Raw genomic sequence first — 13639 nt, forward strand, 5'->3', positions numbered from 1 at the left:
GAGAGAATGCGAACCCTGCGTCATCATCCACATAAGTACGCACTACACAAATAATAAAAGAGAAAATTAATCGTATGTTTCGTGAAATCCAAGTCTTAAGATTGATCGAATGATGTTAATTAATCGCATTTAGAGAAATAATGAGTGGGTTAATAGTGGATTACATTACATGCTTCAATAATGAATAATAAGCAGCCCATGCCGCTGCAGCTATAACCAATTGGAGGGTGCGCTTTATAAGTTGGTCCCAACTATACATGCCTCCTCCATCGCCTGTTATGGTACTCCCTCGTGGGTAGTAACGGACTACTATGTTCTCCAGTTTTGTAACTTTTAAGCGGGAAGGTGTTTCCTCTTCTCCCCTCATTTTTTTTGGTATGCCTAGGGAGTATTTGGTGGTATTTGTCTCTTCTTTCCAGATTCTTCAGTGCCTGTTGCGAAACTGGAAGTCGCAGTGCGCCTTCCGCTAGTATGTAAAGTTTTGTACTATTCTTTGTATTATCTTTTAAAGGTGAATAAAGCAACCTACTCACATAAAAAAAGAAGTAGCAGACGCTCCAAATCATGTTATGCTTTAATACTTTTTGTGCCAAGAGTAAATGTCTAATTAGATTTTCAACGGGAGCAATATAATTTATTAGATTATCTCATCGTCCTATTAATTAACAAGCAAAACATCACGTGGTCACTACTCACTTTCAAGCAGTGTTTTCGGCTTTCGCCCTTGGGTATAATATGGGCCTCGCGGTATAGTTCCTAGGTCGCAATTAGCCCAAGGCCTTCGTGTATAGGTCGTATCGGTTAGTTGGTTCGACGATCGGGCCTCATATTTCCTTTGTGGTGGCGAATTTGGATTCTCGTTGAATCTCACTGTTTGGAGTCTTAGGAGTTAAGACTAGAAAATTCGAACAATTCAAGAGAGAGAAAGAGTGACTAGGGCCCTTGATTTGTGTGAAGTGGGTCTGGAAATTGAGTCAATAAGGACTGTCAAATTCAACTTATGTGATCCGAATTTCCTACCTTTTGTACTCTAGATAATGAGAACCTGAGAGGACCTCTGTCCATAATTTGGAGCTCTCCGGGCATGGTCTTTAGGCATGTGTAAGTGGGTAAACTGCAGAGCTCTTCAGGCATGGTCCCTGAGCCAAGTGTTATCTAATTTGCAACCCTTACATTTCATATGCTTTTCTTTTGTTACATTCAAAGGAATCCACCTTCATCACTTGGGAGAAGTTCTTCCACACAAATGTTTGTATGTGGCACCTCCCACCATTCGTGTGCGAGTGTCGCTGCATATGAATATGCCGGTGCTGGAATCTCTCTCACTTACACAACCACAAGCTAATACTCTATACATTAGGCCACGAACGTAAATGTACATGCTATTCCAAATACAAATAAAATAAAAGGAAGGATGTAGGATGTAATCTCCTTAAAAAGTCCAGACGTACCTATCTATTCCAATGAAACATGCAATTCCAAATACAAATCCAACACCGACTCCGCCAATAACTCCTGTATAATCCTTGCTCGATTTCCCGAACCATGTTCCCAGAGGAGCATCCAGTCCTGCTGGACAAGGGGAAGCATCGTATCCGGAAAGACTGTTCCCTTCAAAGCTTGAACTTGAGAAGGTCAAAAACTGACCTCCTGCAGGGATCACCCCGTATAACTGATTGTCTGCAACACTAAACTTGGACAAGAAGTTGAGATTGATCAGCAAAGGCGGGATTGTCCCCGAAAGCTTGTTATGAGACAAATCCAGAGTCTCTAAGTTGGACATGCCAGATAAACTACTCGGAATCGATCCTACTAGACTGTTGAACTTGAGATCCAAAACATGAAGCAATTTCAGTTTCCCAAACTCTGGCCAGACTGGTCCGCTAAGATTATTGTTACTTAGTTCCAGCGTCGGTGGAAAGCTCCACACTTGATTGTATTGCAATCCTCGGGCACTTGCATTCCTCTTCATGACCAAAGGGAAATCAGGGGAAGGTTCCTCAAGGGAGATCCTCCCACTAATGAGGCTCGGTAGTCCAGTTAAGCTTCTAGGGATTTCACCCGTAAGCGAATTATTTGACATGTCCAAGTAGAAAATACTGCTAAAATTGCCAAACCAGACTGGAATTGTTCCTTGCAATTGGTTCCACGATATATCCAACAACTGCAATCTGCTGCTAGTACTCAACCACTCAGGTATTACACCTGTGAGCCTACAGTTTGCAATAATAAGAACCTTCAACTTTTCAAAATGAAGGGTCGGATCAGCAGGAAATTCTTCACCGCGGAAGTTCAAAGTTAGAACCAGAGTAGTTAGGTTCTGGCACTGCTGTAGAATTCTAAAGGCGGAAGATATGTTAGAAATGCTGGTATTCGAAAGTGAGAGGTAAGAGACGCTATGGAAGTTCTTGAAGCTTTCTGGTACTTGGCCACGAAAGTTGTTCCGGGCAAGATTTATGTTATTCAAACGTTGACAAGAAGGAAGATGGGAGGGAATAGGCCCATCAAATCGATTGGAACCGAGATCAAGAGAGGTCAAACTAGTCATTGCTGAACAATTAAGATCAACTGTGCTTTGCAATGAATTGTTTCTCAAATTAAGCAAAGAGATGGTCGAGGAACTCGACAAGGAAGGGGGTATCTGACCATCAAACCTATTCGAATGAGCTAAAAAATAATGTAATTTCTCAAGGCTGTAGAAAACATCTGGGATATTTCCTGAAAACTCATTACTTGAGATATCCAAACGAACAAGGTTAATGAGGTTACCGAATTCTTCGCTAAGTGCCCTGGCAAACTTGTTGTCTTGAATGCTCAATTGGGTTAGCTTTCGCAGCCGCAATAAGCCTTTGAATATACCATCACCTGTGCCTGTAAGATAATTCGTGCTCAGGTCAAGGTCCTCCAAGGAAGTACAATTGCCAAAACCTGGCGGAAGATTGCCAGAGAAGTAGTTAGCGGCCACGTTGAGTACCCGAAGTTGAGTAGAATTGCTGTCACACATGCTGCCAGGAAGGGAACCATTCAAAAGGTTATGAGAAATGTCAAGGAACTGGATTGAAGGTAAATCAATGCTGAAATGAATGGGTTCGGAAAAGCCATTAAAGCTCAAGTCTAAGAGCTCTAAATTTCGCAAACGGAAGAGTGCAATTGGAAGGGAGCCTTTGAGGTAATTCTGAGAGAGATTGAGGGTTCTAAGCTGGTCCAAAGTGCCTAAAGATGCAGAGAGATTGCCTGCTAGTCTTTTACTTGGAAGCTCCAACTTAACCACTCGAAAGGATGAAGAGTTGCAAGTGATGCCTTCCCATTTACAGCAATCAGATGAGAAACTGTTTCCCCACCCCTCGATCACAGTTGTTAAATTTGACATGAAATCCTCCAATGCTTTCATATCATTGGGATCGCATGTCAAGTTTTGAGAGCCCAAGATTTGAGCTTGGAAGCAAAAGGCAAGAACAATCACCACCCAGAAATCCTGAGCACCCATATCACAGGAACACAGAGTCAACTTCTCAACACACCCACGAGAGAGAGAGAGAGAGAGAGAAGCCAGACAGGCTTTCTATCACTAACTTCAGAGATTTGGAATTACTTTGAGTGGACTATAATTCATACTTTGTGGACTTCAATAGATCATGAATCGTGGACTATAAAATCACAAATCAAAGAAATTTACGGATTTTTCACCCAATCAAAGGACTTTGTTTGGAAGTGATTGGAAGGATCATAATCACTTATAGGAAAAAGCACACCAAGGGTGATTTTATAGAGAAATATCTCTCATGTGCTTCAATCTATAACTATAAGTGATTATGTCCCTCTCAGAAACATTTCAAAACAAACACTAAAGATCAACCTTAATAGTTATTCTCTATCTATTTGCCGTGTACAAACCTTGCTTAGAAATCAGAGAAAACTTGGCTGGTCCTCTCATAATCACTTTCAAACGGACACGAAAAGTCAACTCCATAGTTATTGTTTATCGCCGTGTACAAACCTCGCTCCATGGAAATTAGAGAAGACTTGGCCCTAATTTATTAATGTCACTTCTTTACATTGTCCTACGTCATTACTTCCATGAAAACAAAATTGAGGACAGGTATGAATGTTACAAAATAGAGGGGGGAGGGGAAATGGTGGATACATACTGAATATATTTTCACCTTTTTTTTCATATCGATCCTTAATTTTTCAGATATTTCGAAGAAAATATTGACATTCGTAGATATTTTAATCACCGGCTAATACAACAACCGCCCTGATACCTACGGTTATCCGTCTCTCTGACAATTTCTGCCGTTCCTAGGTTCTAGGGTATTATAGTAAATGAAAACGAATTGAAACCCATAGATAGCGGTTTAAATAGGGCCGATGATATTTTTTAGGTTGGGCCGGCGACCCATTGGATATGGCTCAAAAGAGTCCAAATGTCTCACGTATTTGACCTCTTGTTGTATGTAGAAAATAAATAAATGAAATAAATGAGATTCCATAAACCTCTGCCCATTTCCTCCATAAAACCTCTCCGAATTCAACGTTCCCTCTCCAACAAACAAAAACTCTCTCTAACCCATTTTTCCTTTGCTTTCTTCGCTTCCCTTTTTGTCAACTCTCCTTCTCCCTCCTCCTCGTTTCTGTCTCTCTCTCTCCCCTCCTCCTCTTAGTCTTAGGGTTCCCAGTTTTCCTTTTCCAAAAACAGAAAAATCTTGCATTTCCTCGAGAAGAAGGAAATAAATGGATTTTTCCACCAATGGAATCGGGAACAATGTCGTTGAGGTCAGAGTTTGTAAACCCGCCGGAAAGTTAAACGGCATGCCGGCCAATGGGGTTTTCCCGGAAAGTCCCAGAAAGCCCGAGAAATTAATAAATCGTTCAAATTCTGTCTCCAACGGTATACCGAAGCAAAAAGATCACGAGGAGGAAGAGGGAGATGGCTTTTCGGAAATTGAGATTCCAAATGCAAATGGAAATGGTGACCTGGAAGAACGGGACGACGACGTTTCGCCCACCTCGATAACAGAAAAGTCGGACGAGTTTCAAACGGTTTCTCCACAAAAATCCGAGCACGTGCAATTAGCCGTTGAGATGCCCGCTACAGCAGCGGAAGGGATCTTCCGTCCTCACGCGCACCTCCCGAAGCCGGAGGCGCCGCCCGGGATTTACTCGTCGCCTCCGGATTCTCCAAACGACGACCCTTCGAATAACCAGAAATTCGGCGTCGACGTGCCGGCGATCGGGAAGCTCATCCGGGAGCGAAGCAGCAATTTCTCGGCGGCGTTCGTGAGGCGGCTGTCGTCGCTGAAGGACCAGCGCCCCAATAGCAACGGAGAAGAAGATCTGAAATCGAAAGACGTGACGGAGTTCAATCTCTCCGGCCTGAAAGTGACGGTCAAGCTCAAGAGCGAGTCTGACGATTACCAGCAGCCACAGGGACAAGAGGCGCTGAAAGGTCGAATCAGCTTCTTCTCCCGGTCGAATTGCAGGGACTGCACGGCGGTGCGGAGGTTTCTGAGAGAGAAGGGGCTGAAATTCGTGGAGATCAACATCGACGTGTATCCCAATCGCCAGAAGGAGCTGGTGGAGAGGACGGGTAGCTCGTCTGTACCTCAGATTTTCTTCAACGAGAAGCTGTTCGGAGGACTAGTGGCGCTCAACTCGCTGAGGAACAGCGGCGGATTTGACCAGCGGTTGGAGGAGATGCTCAGTTCGAAATGTCCCGACGAGGCGCCTGCGCCGCCGGTTTACGGATTCGACGATTTGGATGAGGAGGAGTGCACGGACCAGATGATCGGGATAGTTAGGGTGTTGCGGCTGAAGTTGCCGATTCAGGACCGTCTGATGAAGATGAAGATCGTCAAGAACTGCTTCGCCGGGAGCGAGATGGTGGAGGTCATCATTCAGCACTTGGACTGTGGGCGTCGAAAGGTACGGACCCCCTCTTCCCCCCTCCCAAATTTCCACAACTGTTATTTTTACTGTTATTCTCTGTGTCTCGAGCCACCGTAACCGCTTGACTCGCGATTTCTTGTCCGCTTGTTTGAATTAAACTCCGCGGGATCATTTGGTTACAGTGTGCCGCGCAGCATTTAAATTTAGTTGCTCGGCTGCTGCGGATCGAACCGCTAACCAGCCGCAGTTTACTGATTACGCGCTAATAAAATATGAGTAACCGCTAAATATTCAGCGAGTTTTTGGCCGTTGTTAAGTACGAAATATTAATAAAATATTAGTTTTAAGTGGATTAATATTTTAGACTTTTAGTAATACAAGATTAAATTTGCAAACTGAATGATGTGTCGTAAATAAGAAATAAAAATGTTTATCATCATTTAAGTAATATTCAGTTATCAATTTCCATATTATTTAGTTTACAAAATTTGATTTACAAATTTAATATAGTTAGCATTACATTTAATTTTGTAGATTATATCTAAATATTTTGCGATGCATTATCAACAAAAAATAAACATGTTAACTAATACTTAAATAATAATAATTTTGTGATTGTCTCCTACTTTGCTTTGGCGTCTTTCTCACTACCATAGCTAACATTAATAATGACGACCATGGCGGTGGAGTATGGTTACATTAAACTTAATAGATACAAAGTTACCATAAAAATCATCGACTAATTAAATTTAAAACTAATTATTATTCTATTTGCTCAAGAATAATATGGGTTACCGATACAAACCTACTTCTTATATTTTAATGCTTAGTTTGTAGCTACATTTATCATTGAATTTGGTAATTTTTATACTAATTTGAATGAAAAGCTTGCATCACATGTTATATTCATTGAAGACAATTATGGCATCCACAATATCATTATTGTAAGGAGCTTTTCACTAGGTCCACTCTCTTGAGTTTATTTTTCTGACGCTCTTTCCTTTGCATTCAATTTTACCTATGTAAGAGCAATTTTTGTGTTTCGAATTCACGTGACGATAAATATATTAATGTGAGAGGAAATTTCAGTTGCAGCTTGGAATTTTTTGAGTAAGATAGTAGTGGAAAATTAGGTCATAAATTGTGGAAGGACAAGTAGTTGAGACTGAGAGCTGGTGGACCATGTTTTTTATGAAGGCCTATATGCCTTTTGTATGACTGGTTTTGTAGCCAACGGCTAGAGAGCAACTTGTATAAGGGGGTACACAATTACGATAACATTTTGCGTCTATAATACAAGAATATATGAAGAAAAATCAATACATATTTTTGTATTATTAGCACTTAATGTGTAACGAGCCATACAAATCCTCCTTGAAATGATTCCTTAAAAAACAAGAAAGGTTGTGTTGGATCTGGTGCAGCTATTAAGATATGTTTGAACTTTGAAGGGGTCCCCTTAGATGTCAAATCACGCATTACAAACTTCAGTCAGATATTTGGCTCCTTCCCACCCCGAGGGCATGCATAACTCATGCCATGATTTATGAAAAGAGTAAACGCGTAACGTTTTTGACATGGCCCCCAAGTCCTTTTTCCACATTTTGGGTATGGAGGAATTTCAAACGTTGCGTCAGCCGACCTTGTTTCATAAATTGATAGGAATTGGACCGAGTTCTCAACACTCTTGTTTCAATTATGACGTATAATAATTATTAAGTAGTCTCTTTTTTTAATTGTATTTTGTTGAAATTCTGTTAATTTTGCATTTTAGTTGGTCAAATTTAACAGATGAAACAGTGCTCGAGTCTTTTCAGTCCAAACTTTAGATTACACGTGAGGTATTAAACAGATGTTTAAAAAAAAAAAGAATTGTCTGTCAAGATTGTGGATGTTAATAATTTGTATACAACATATGCAGGCAGTTGAGATTGGAAGGCAGCTTGCCAGGAAGCACTTTGTTCATCATGTCTTTGGGTAAGAAAATACCTGTCGAACCAACTGAAAACTAAAGAAACTGGCATAGTTTCATCCATAATAACCCTTTTGTGTTTGTGTAGGGAAAATGATTTCGAGGATGGAAACCATTTTTATCGTTTCCTTGAGCACGAACCATTTATTCCCAAATGCTTTAATTTCCGGGGATCCATAAATGATTGTGAACCAAAGCCTGCAGCGAAAGTTGGCCAAAGGCTCACCAAGATCATGTCTGCCATACTCGAGTCCTATGCCTCAGATGACAGGCGCCATCTTGATTACATCGGCATTAGCAACAGTGAGGAGTTCCGAAGGTAGGATCAGTCAACATTGCAGTTAGCACTTTCACTCAATTAGATAAGCATTTATATGCCGAAAGTTTCACCAATTTGTTGTTTCTTGCTTTACATTGCATATTCCTAAGAATTGAAATATGATGAAGTGGCTTCCTGTTTGAACGAAATACTTTGATTGGCATCAATTTCACCAATTTTCTAGTTTACTTTACTGAAAACTATAACAAATTATTGATACATTTATCGTAATCTGCGTTGTTAGTCATGTAACTTTGTTTTAAGTAAATTCCTTCCTCTCTTCAATGCAGGTACATAAATTTGGTTCAAGAACTACACCGAGTAAACCTTTTTGAACTCTCAAAAGATGAGAGGCTAGCCTTCTTTTTGAACCTCTACAATGCCATGGTCATCCATGCAGTTATCAAGATAGGACGTCCACAAGGAGTAATCGAAAGGAGATCCTTCTTTTCCGACTTCCAGTATTTGGTCGGTGGCCATCCTTATTCCCTCAGCGCCATCGAAAATGGGATCCTCAGAAACAACCGCAGACCTCCTTATTCCTTGGTCAAGGCCTTTGGAGCTGGAGACAAGCGAACAGAGGTGAACAACTTTTATTAGTCTCTGATTCTTCTGCCTTCTCCCTTCCCTAATCCTTGGACGATAGAACAGTTCTGGATAAAAGCTTCCTCCACTTGCATTTTAGTCATACATACGTGTTATTTTGTTTGAATACACTTTCTCATTGTCTGAAAAGATTACTGAGTTTCATTTCGTCCGATATAATACAGCTTGCTTGTGCTAGGGTGAATCCATTAATTCACTTCGGACTCTGTAACGGGACAAGGTCAAGCCCAACGGTAAGATTTTTCTCACCCCAAGGAGTTGAAGCTGAATTGAGATTTGCAGCTAGAGAGTTCTTTAAGAGCGGTGGAATGGAAGTGAACTTGGAGAAGAGGACCGTGAGCCTCACCCAAATTATTAAATGGTGAGTGATGAAGTCATTATTAAACCTTCGTTAGTTGTTCTAAAAGCAACCGTCATGGTTAGACAATGCTGAAGAGAAACAAATATTGTGTGTGCGCGTGCGTGCGCGCGTTTGTGCAGGTTCAATGGTGACTTTGGACAAGAAAAGGAAATTCTAAAGTGGATCCTGAATTACTTGGATGCAACCAGAGCAGGTCTTTTGACACATCTTTTGGGTGACGGAGGGCATATAAGTATCGTGTACCAGAACTACGATTGGTCCATGAACTCTTGAGCCTCGAAAACCCGTTAGGTGCCGTTGTTTAAAAACTGAAACTTATCACAGGTGACGCATACATATAGATACTTGTATTGGCAAGGGAAGTATTATTGTACATAATACCTCAATTTTGAGAAAAGAATTAGAGGATTTGTTGATTTGAATTCGTCGTGAAGAAATTGAAAGAGAGAGTGAGGAAGGAGAGGGGGAAGGGAATTGAAGCATGTGACGAGACTTCCCTTGTAAATTTCTTCTTGTGTTATGAGTTCAGTTTTTTGGGATGCAATGAAAATCTAGTTTTTTTTTTATATATAATTAGCAATGCCAAATGGTGAATGATTATGAAATAATGCCTTCAAACATGTCACACAACAATCACTATATGGATATCCAACGGTTGAGGACGAATTTCAGTTCGTATTCTACAAGAAATGTTCTGGATTCGTTTGATGACGTTGGAGAAAAGAAGTAACACTTGATAAACAAATATTAAAACATTAAAAGAATATAAAAGAAGTAATTCGGAGTGTGGGACATAATCTCTCAGAGAATTTTGGGCCTTAGCTTCCATAGTCAGAGCCCATTTTAAATATATTAAATGGCCTTTTCTAATTCCCTCCAATTCTTCCCGCCAAGAAATCTAAAAAAAAGAAAAAAAAAATCCAGAAAATGAAATAAAATACCAAAACATCACGATCCACTCGTCGGATTCAGAAAGCAAAATCCGAAGAAGAAAATGGACAAGGCACCAGCAGCAACCGGCTGCTACAAGTGCGGCCGACCAGGTCACTGGTCACGTGACTGCCCCTCCTCCTCCGGCCCTACCCCCAATTCTAACGCCGATCCCAATCCCAACCCTAATCCCACCAATCCCAATTCCTCTTCATATCCTTTCAAAAGCGGTACTGGTACTGGGATCGGAGGGAAGGTTAAGAAGGTGTCGGTTCCGAAGACTCGGCCGAAGCTGACTCCGGAGCTGCTTCTCTCAGATGACGGCCTCGGCTACGTCCTCCGCCACTTCCCTCGCGCCTTCAAGTACCGCGGCCGCGGACACGAGGTCTGATATCTCACTTTTGCTCTTGTTTCTTTTCCTTTGTGCAAGAAAATTCATAATAGTTGTTAATATTTTTAGTAAATTGGTAAAAAGTAACTCGATAATTATAAATTAAAGCTCGATTAGAGAAGAAAACCCTTCAGTTATACAGACGCGTTGCTTTAATTGATTCTTAATTGTGAAATTTCTATGTTGCACTTCTTCCCTTCTAAATTATTGGGTTTGAAGCGATTTTCTCGAAAGTGTGATACTACTGAGGAAAAATGTGAAAGTGCCATTTTTTCTTTGGGCAATTTTTGCAGGTTAGAGATTTGGGAAATCTAATTGGGTTGTACACACAATGGCATTCGCGTTTGCTCCCGTATTACTCATTTGATCAGTTTGTTCATAAGGTCGAACAAGTTGCCGCTACCAGACGAGTAAAGGTACTGATGATATCTCACTTTTTTTATTTTGAATGTCTTTGGAGTCTCCCTCAAAGCTTAATTCTTAATCTGCACTTTTGAGCAGATGACGCTGAGGGAATTGAGAGAAAGAGTTGCAAGTGGAGGAGACCCAACAAAGTTGCGCGAACCACCAGCCGAGGAAGGCATTCCGAATGATCAACAGGGTATTATGCTCCGTCATTTTTGTATAATTGTTCTAATTTATCATGTGATGAGATACATTTTTAGAGTTGCTGGCATTATATCATTTGTACAAAATCTTGAGTGCCTAGTGCCAGAGTTATTTGGTATTAATTGGAAGGACCGAGTGCTGCAATTACTGTAAATCATTAACAGAAGACCTATAAGAAGATTGAAAATAGAATCCTCAGACGTTTAGGTTATAACTCGATTAGGGATATGATGTTAGGATAAAGGATTGGCTGCTGAGTGGATTATGAGTAATGTTGAGGAGAGAAACATCACTGCACCGGACTACCAGAGCTTAGTGGGTGAGAATAATATTGATAAGTGGAAATCTACTTGCATTGATTTTATGTTACTTTGTTTTAATAATTAAGTAGGGAGTTCTTATGTTCATTATGAAATAATCTTATTCATCGTGGCATTTGAAATGGCTGATTTGGAAAAACGATCGTCTTTTATGTTTCCATGTTGAATTCTGATCTTGTTATATTCCTGCAGAAACCTTGAACCCTGAGGGACCAAGTGATTACCAGGGGGGTTCGTCTTCAGGGAACCATGATGTGGATGATATGCAGGAAGAGATGCTTCATGAAATCTATGAGAAAGCTACTCAAGTATGTGCAATTTTGTTCAATCTAGTTTATTTGAAGTTTTCTTGGTGTTCGGATTAAAGCTCCATTTGTTAATTACTAGAGCTTGATGTCCTTTGCTTTGCTAATTGTAGGAACCGTCTGAGACGTTCCATGGTGAGATGGTTGCCGCTAGTGCTAGTATATCTGCAGCAGATAGTTTCCAGAAAGAAATAACCAATCAAGTCGAAAACAATGAAGCTAGGGAATCCACTGAAAATCAGATGACAGATGAACAGAAAGCGCGAATGGAAGCTAATAGATTGAAGGCACTTGAGAAAGCTGCAGCTAGGTGCCGCCAATTGCAGGTGGCTTGAGGTTCCGTTTCTTGTCTCTCTTGCTCTAAATTCTGTTTCATGGTGTTTTGTCACAGATGGGAATTGCACGCATGGTTATAACTTATAGGCATCAAGGCAGAACTTTCTGTCTTCATATTCTTTGTACGACGAAGTTGTTCTTCATATTTTTACTCATGGTTATGTGCGTTTTGTTTGTAACATCTTAAGGGAATATAAAGGCTTGTTCGGTACCTTGGTCCCAATGTGCATCTGCCGCTGTTATGGTCTACTTTGTGTTCAATCTTTTTTCTTATAATAGCAAAGTATTTGAAACAGATTCGCTGCTTGCCACATGATATTAAATTAAGACGACACAATAACGAGAGCTCGTTTCATATAAATCTTTTTCCTTATATGACTTTGATTTTGATTTTCTAACCATTAATTTATATTAGTCTTTTCACACCAATGTATTATTATAATTGTCCCAAATAAAAGCTGGATAATAGTTGCTGATTGCTTGTGTGCATGAGATTTGATATCTTTTGGGCCCTCCTAGATCTCCGGCAACGTATGCCGGTGTGTCGTCGGGCCAAGACCACCGTCAACCACCGTATTGATCGATTGAAAGACAGTTGGCATGAGTTGTTGGAGCCGAATACCAAGTGGCGGTGAAATAACGTGATCAGCTCAACCCTCTCTTTTCATTTCTTGTTGGGCCGGATATATAACGTGAGCTCAATTACTTGTTCCAGCTTTTTGTCACGTGTACAATACCAATGATTGTACATGAGTAATGAGGAAGGAGACTTACCTAGCTCTTTTACCGTGACATATTAGACAAATAATCAGAGTCATTTGGAAAATTTATGTATCTATTGGTTTGAAATACCTTGTAAGCTTTTTTATGAGAGATTTTTCAGTGTAACCGGAACATAGGGTAGTACTTCAAGTGTCACTATATAAATTATGGGATATGTGTGTTAAAATGTTAATAACTTAAAAAATACAATTTTTCACTATTTATATAAAAGCACGTAGTGTACTTTTTATGTTTCGATCACAAGGAAAAATATCTCTTTTTATGGATAAGTTCTTCGCAATGATGGAGTAAGATGTCTGGTAGTCCATAAGTTCAACCCCTTCTGCCCTAGCATGGACTATGAGGAGGCAATTAAGACCTAGTTTTAATAGCATCACTAGCTCAATAAATACTTATTAGGCGTTTAAAAGATAAATCATTCGCCCATTAATTCTTACTATGTGATTTATCGGTGACAAAAGAATGTCTCAAGGTTTCAATTCTTTCACCTACTTGCCCAGTTAAATTATTGTTCTCGAGAGGTTTTTTTTTTTTTTTTCAAGCATTGAGTATTCAAGTGGTAGTTCACATGTGTCATTTTTTTCAGATTTTTTTATGTGTAATTTTCCTTTTCAAGTTTCAGCATTTATCTGGGTCGACTCACTCAATCCTTTCACAACTTCAATATCATTTTTTTATCTGAGTTTTTCGGACGCTTGTTAATTTCAGAGAGGGTAGCTAGCTGTTGAAAATGGACCTGGCTTCTCTGCTCTTTCGGTTCTCATACACTCTCATTTTTTTCTATTTTGTGCGGTTAATGTTAAGTCACGTTAACATTT

At 40.1% G+C, this 13639-nt stretch overlaps 3 protein-coding genes across 4 annotated transcripts; 2 read left to right on the forward strand and 1 right to left on the reverse strand.

Annotated features, from left to right (window-relative positions):
* Positions 1–1093: 1093 nt before the first annotated feature.
* On the reverse strand, positions 1094–3716 carry LOC137738113 (phytosulfokine receptor 1-like). Its single transcript, XM_068477728.1, has one exon. The coding sequence runs from the start codon at positions 3485–3487 to the stop codon at positions 1433–1435; it is 2055 nt and encodes a 684-aa protein (XP_068333829.1). The 5' UTR covers positions 3488–3716; the 3' UTR covers positions 1094–1432.
* A 775-nt stretch (positions 3717–4491) lies between these two features.
* Positions 4492–9721, forward strand: LOC137737744 (uncharacterized). The gene is made up of 6 exons (XM_068477296.1): positions 4492–5925; positions 7811–7866; positions 7950–8180; positions 8471–8762; positions 8951–9147; positions 9267–9721. The coding sequence occupies exons 1-6, from the start codon at positions 4735–4737 to the stop codon at positions 9418–9420; spliced, it is 2121 nt and encodes a 706-aa protein (XP_068333397.1). The 5' UTR covers positions 4492–4734; the 3' UTR covers positions 9421–9721.
* A 351-nt stretch (positions 9722–10072) lies between these two features.
* Positions 10073–12842, forward strand: LOC137738321 (chromosome segregation in meiosis protein 3-like). 2 transcript variants are annotated; one of them, XM_068477960.1, is made up of 6 exons: positions 10073–10462; positions 10762–10884; positions 10970–11069; positions 11590–11705; positions 11816–12038; positions 12558–12842. In XM_068477960.1, the coding sequence occupies exons 1-5, from the start codon at positions 10142–10144 to the stop codon at positions 12035–12037; spliced, it is 882 nt and encodes a 293-aa protein (XP_068334061.1). In that variant the 5' UTR covers positions 10073–10141; the 3' UTR covers position 12038; positions 12558–12842. The 2 variants fall into 2 exon arrangements, with proteins under 2 accessions (XP_068334061.1, XP_068334060.1); XM_068477959.1 differs by lacking the exon at positions 12558–12842 and having other exon boundaries at positions 10074–10462; positions 11816–12361.
* Positions 12843–13639: the final 797 nt, after the last annotated feature.

The sequence above is a fragment of the Pyrus communis genome, chromosome 6 (assembly GCF_963583255.1).
Source record: "Pyrus communis chromosome 6, drPyrComm1.1, whole genome shotgun sequence".
Taxonomy (NCBI): domain Eukaryota; kingdom Viridiplantae; phylum Streptophyta; class Magnoliopsida; order Rosales; family Rosaceae; genus Pyrus; species Pyrus communis.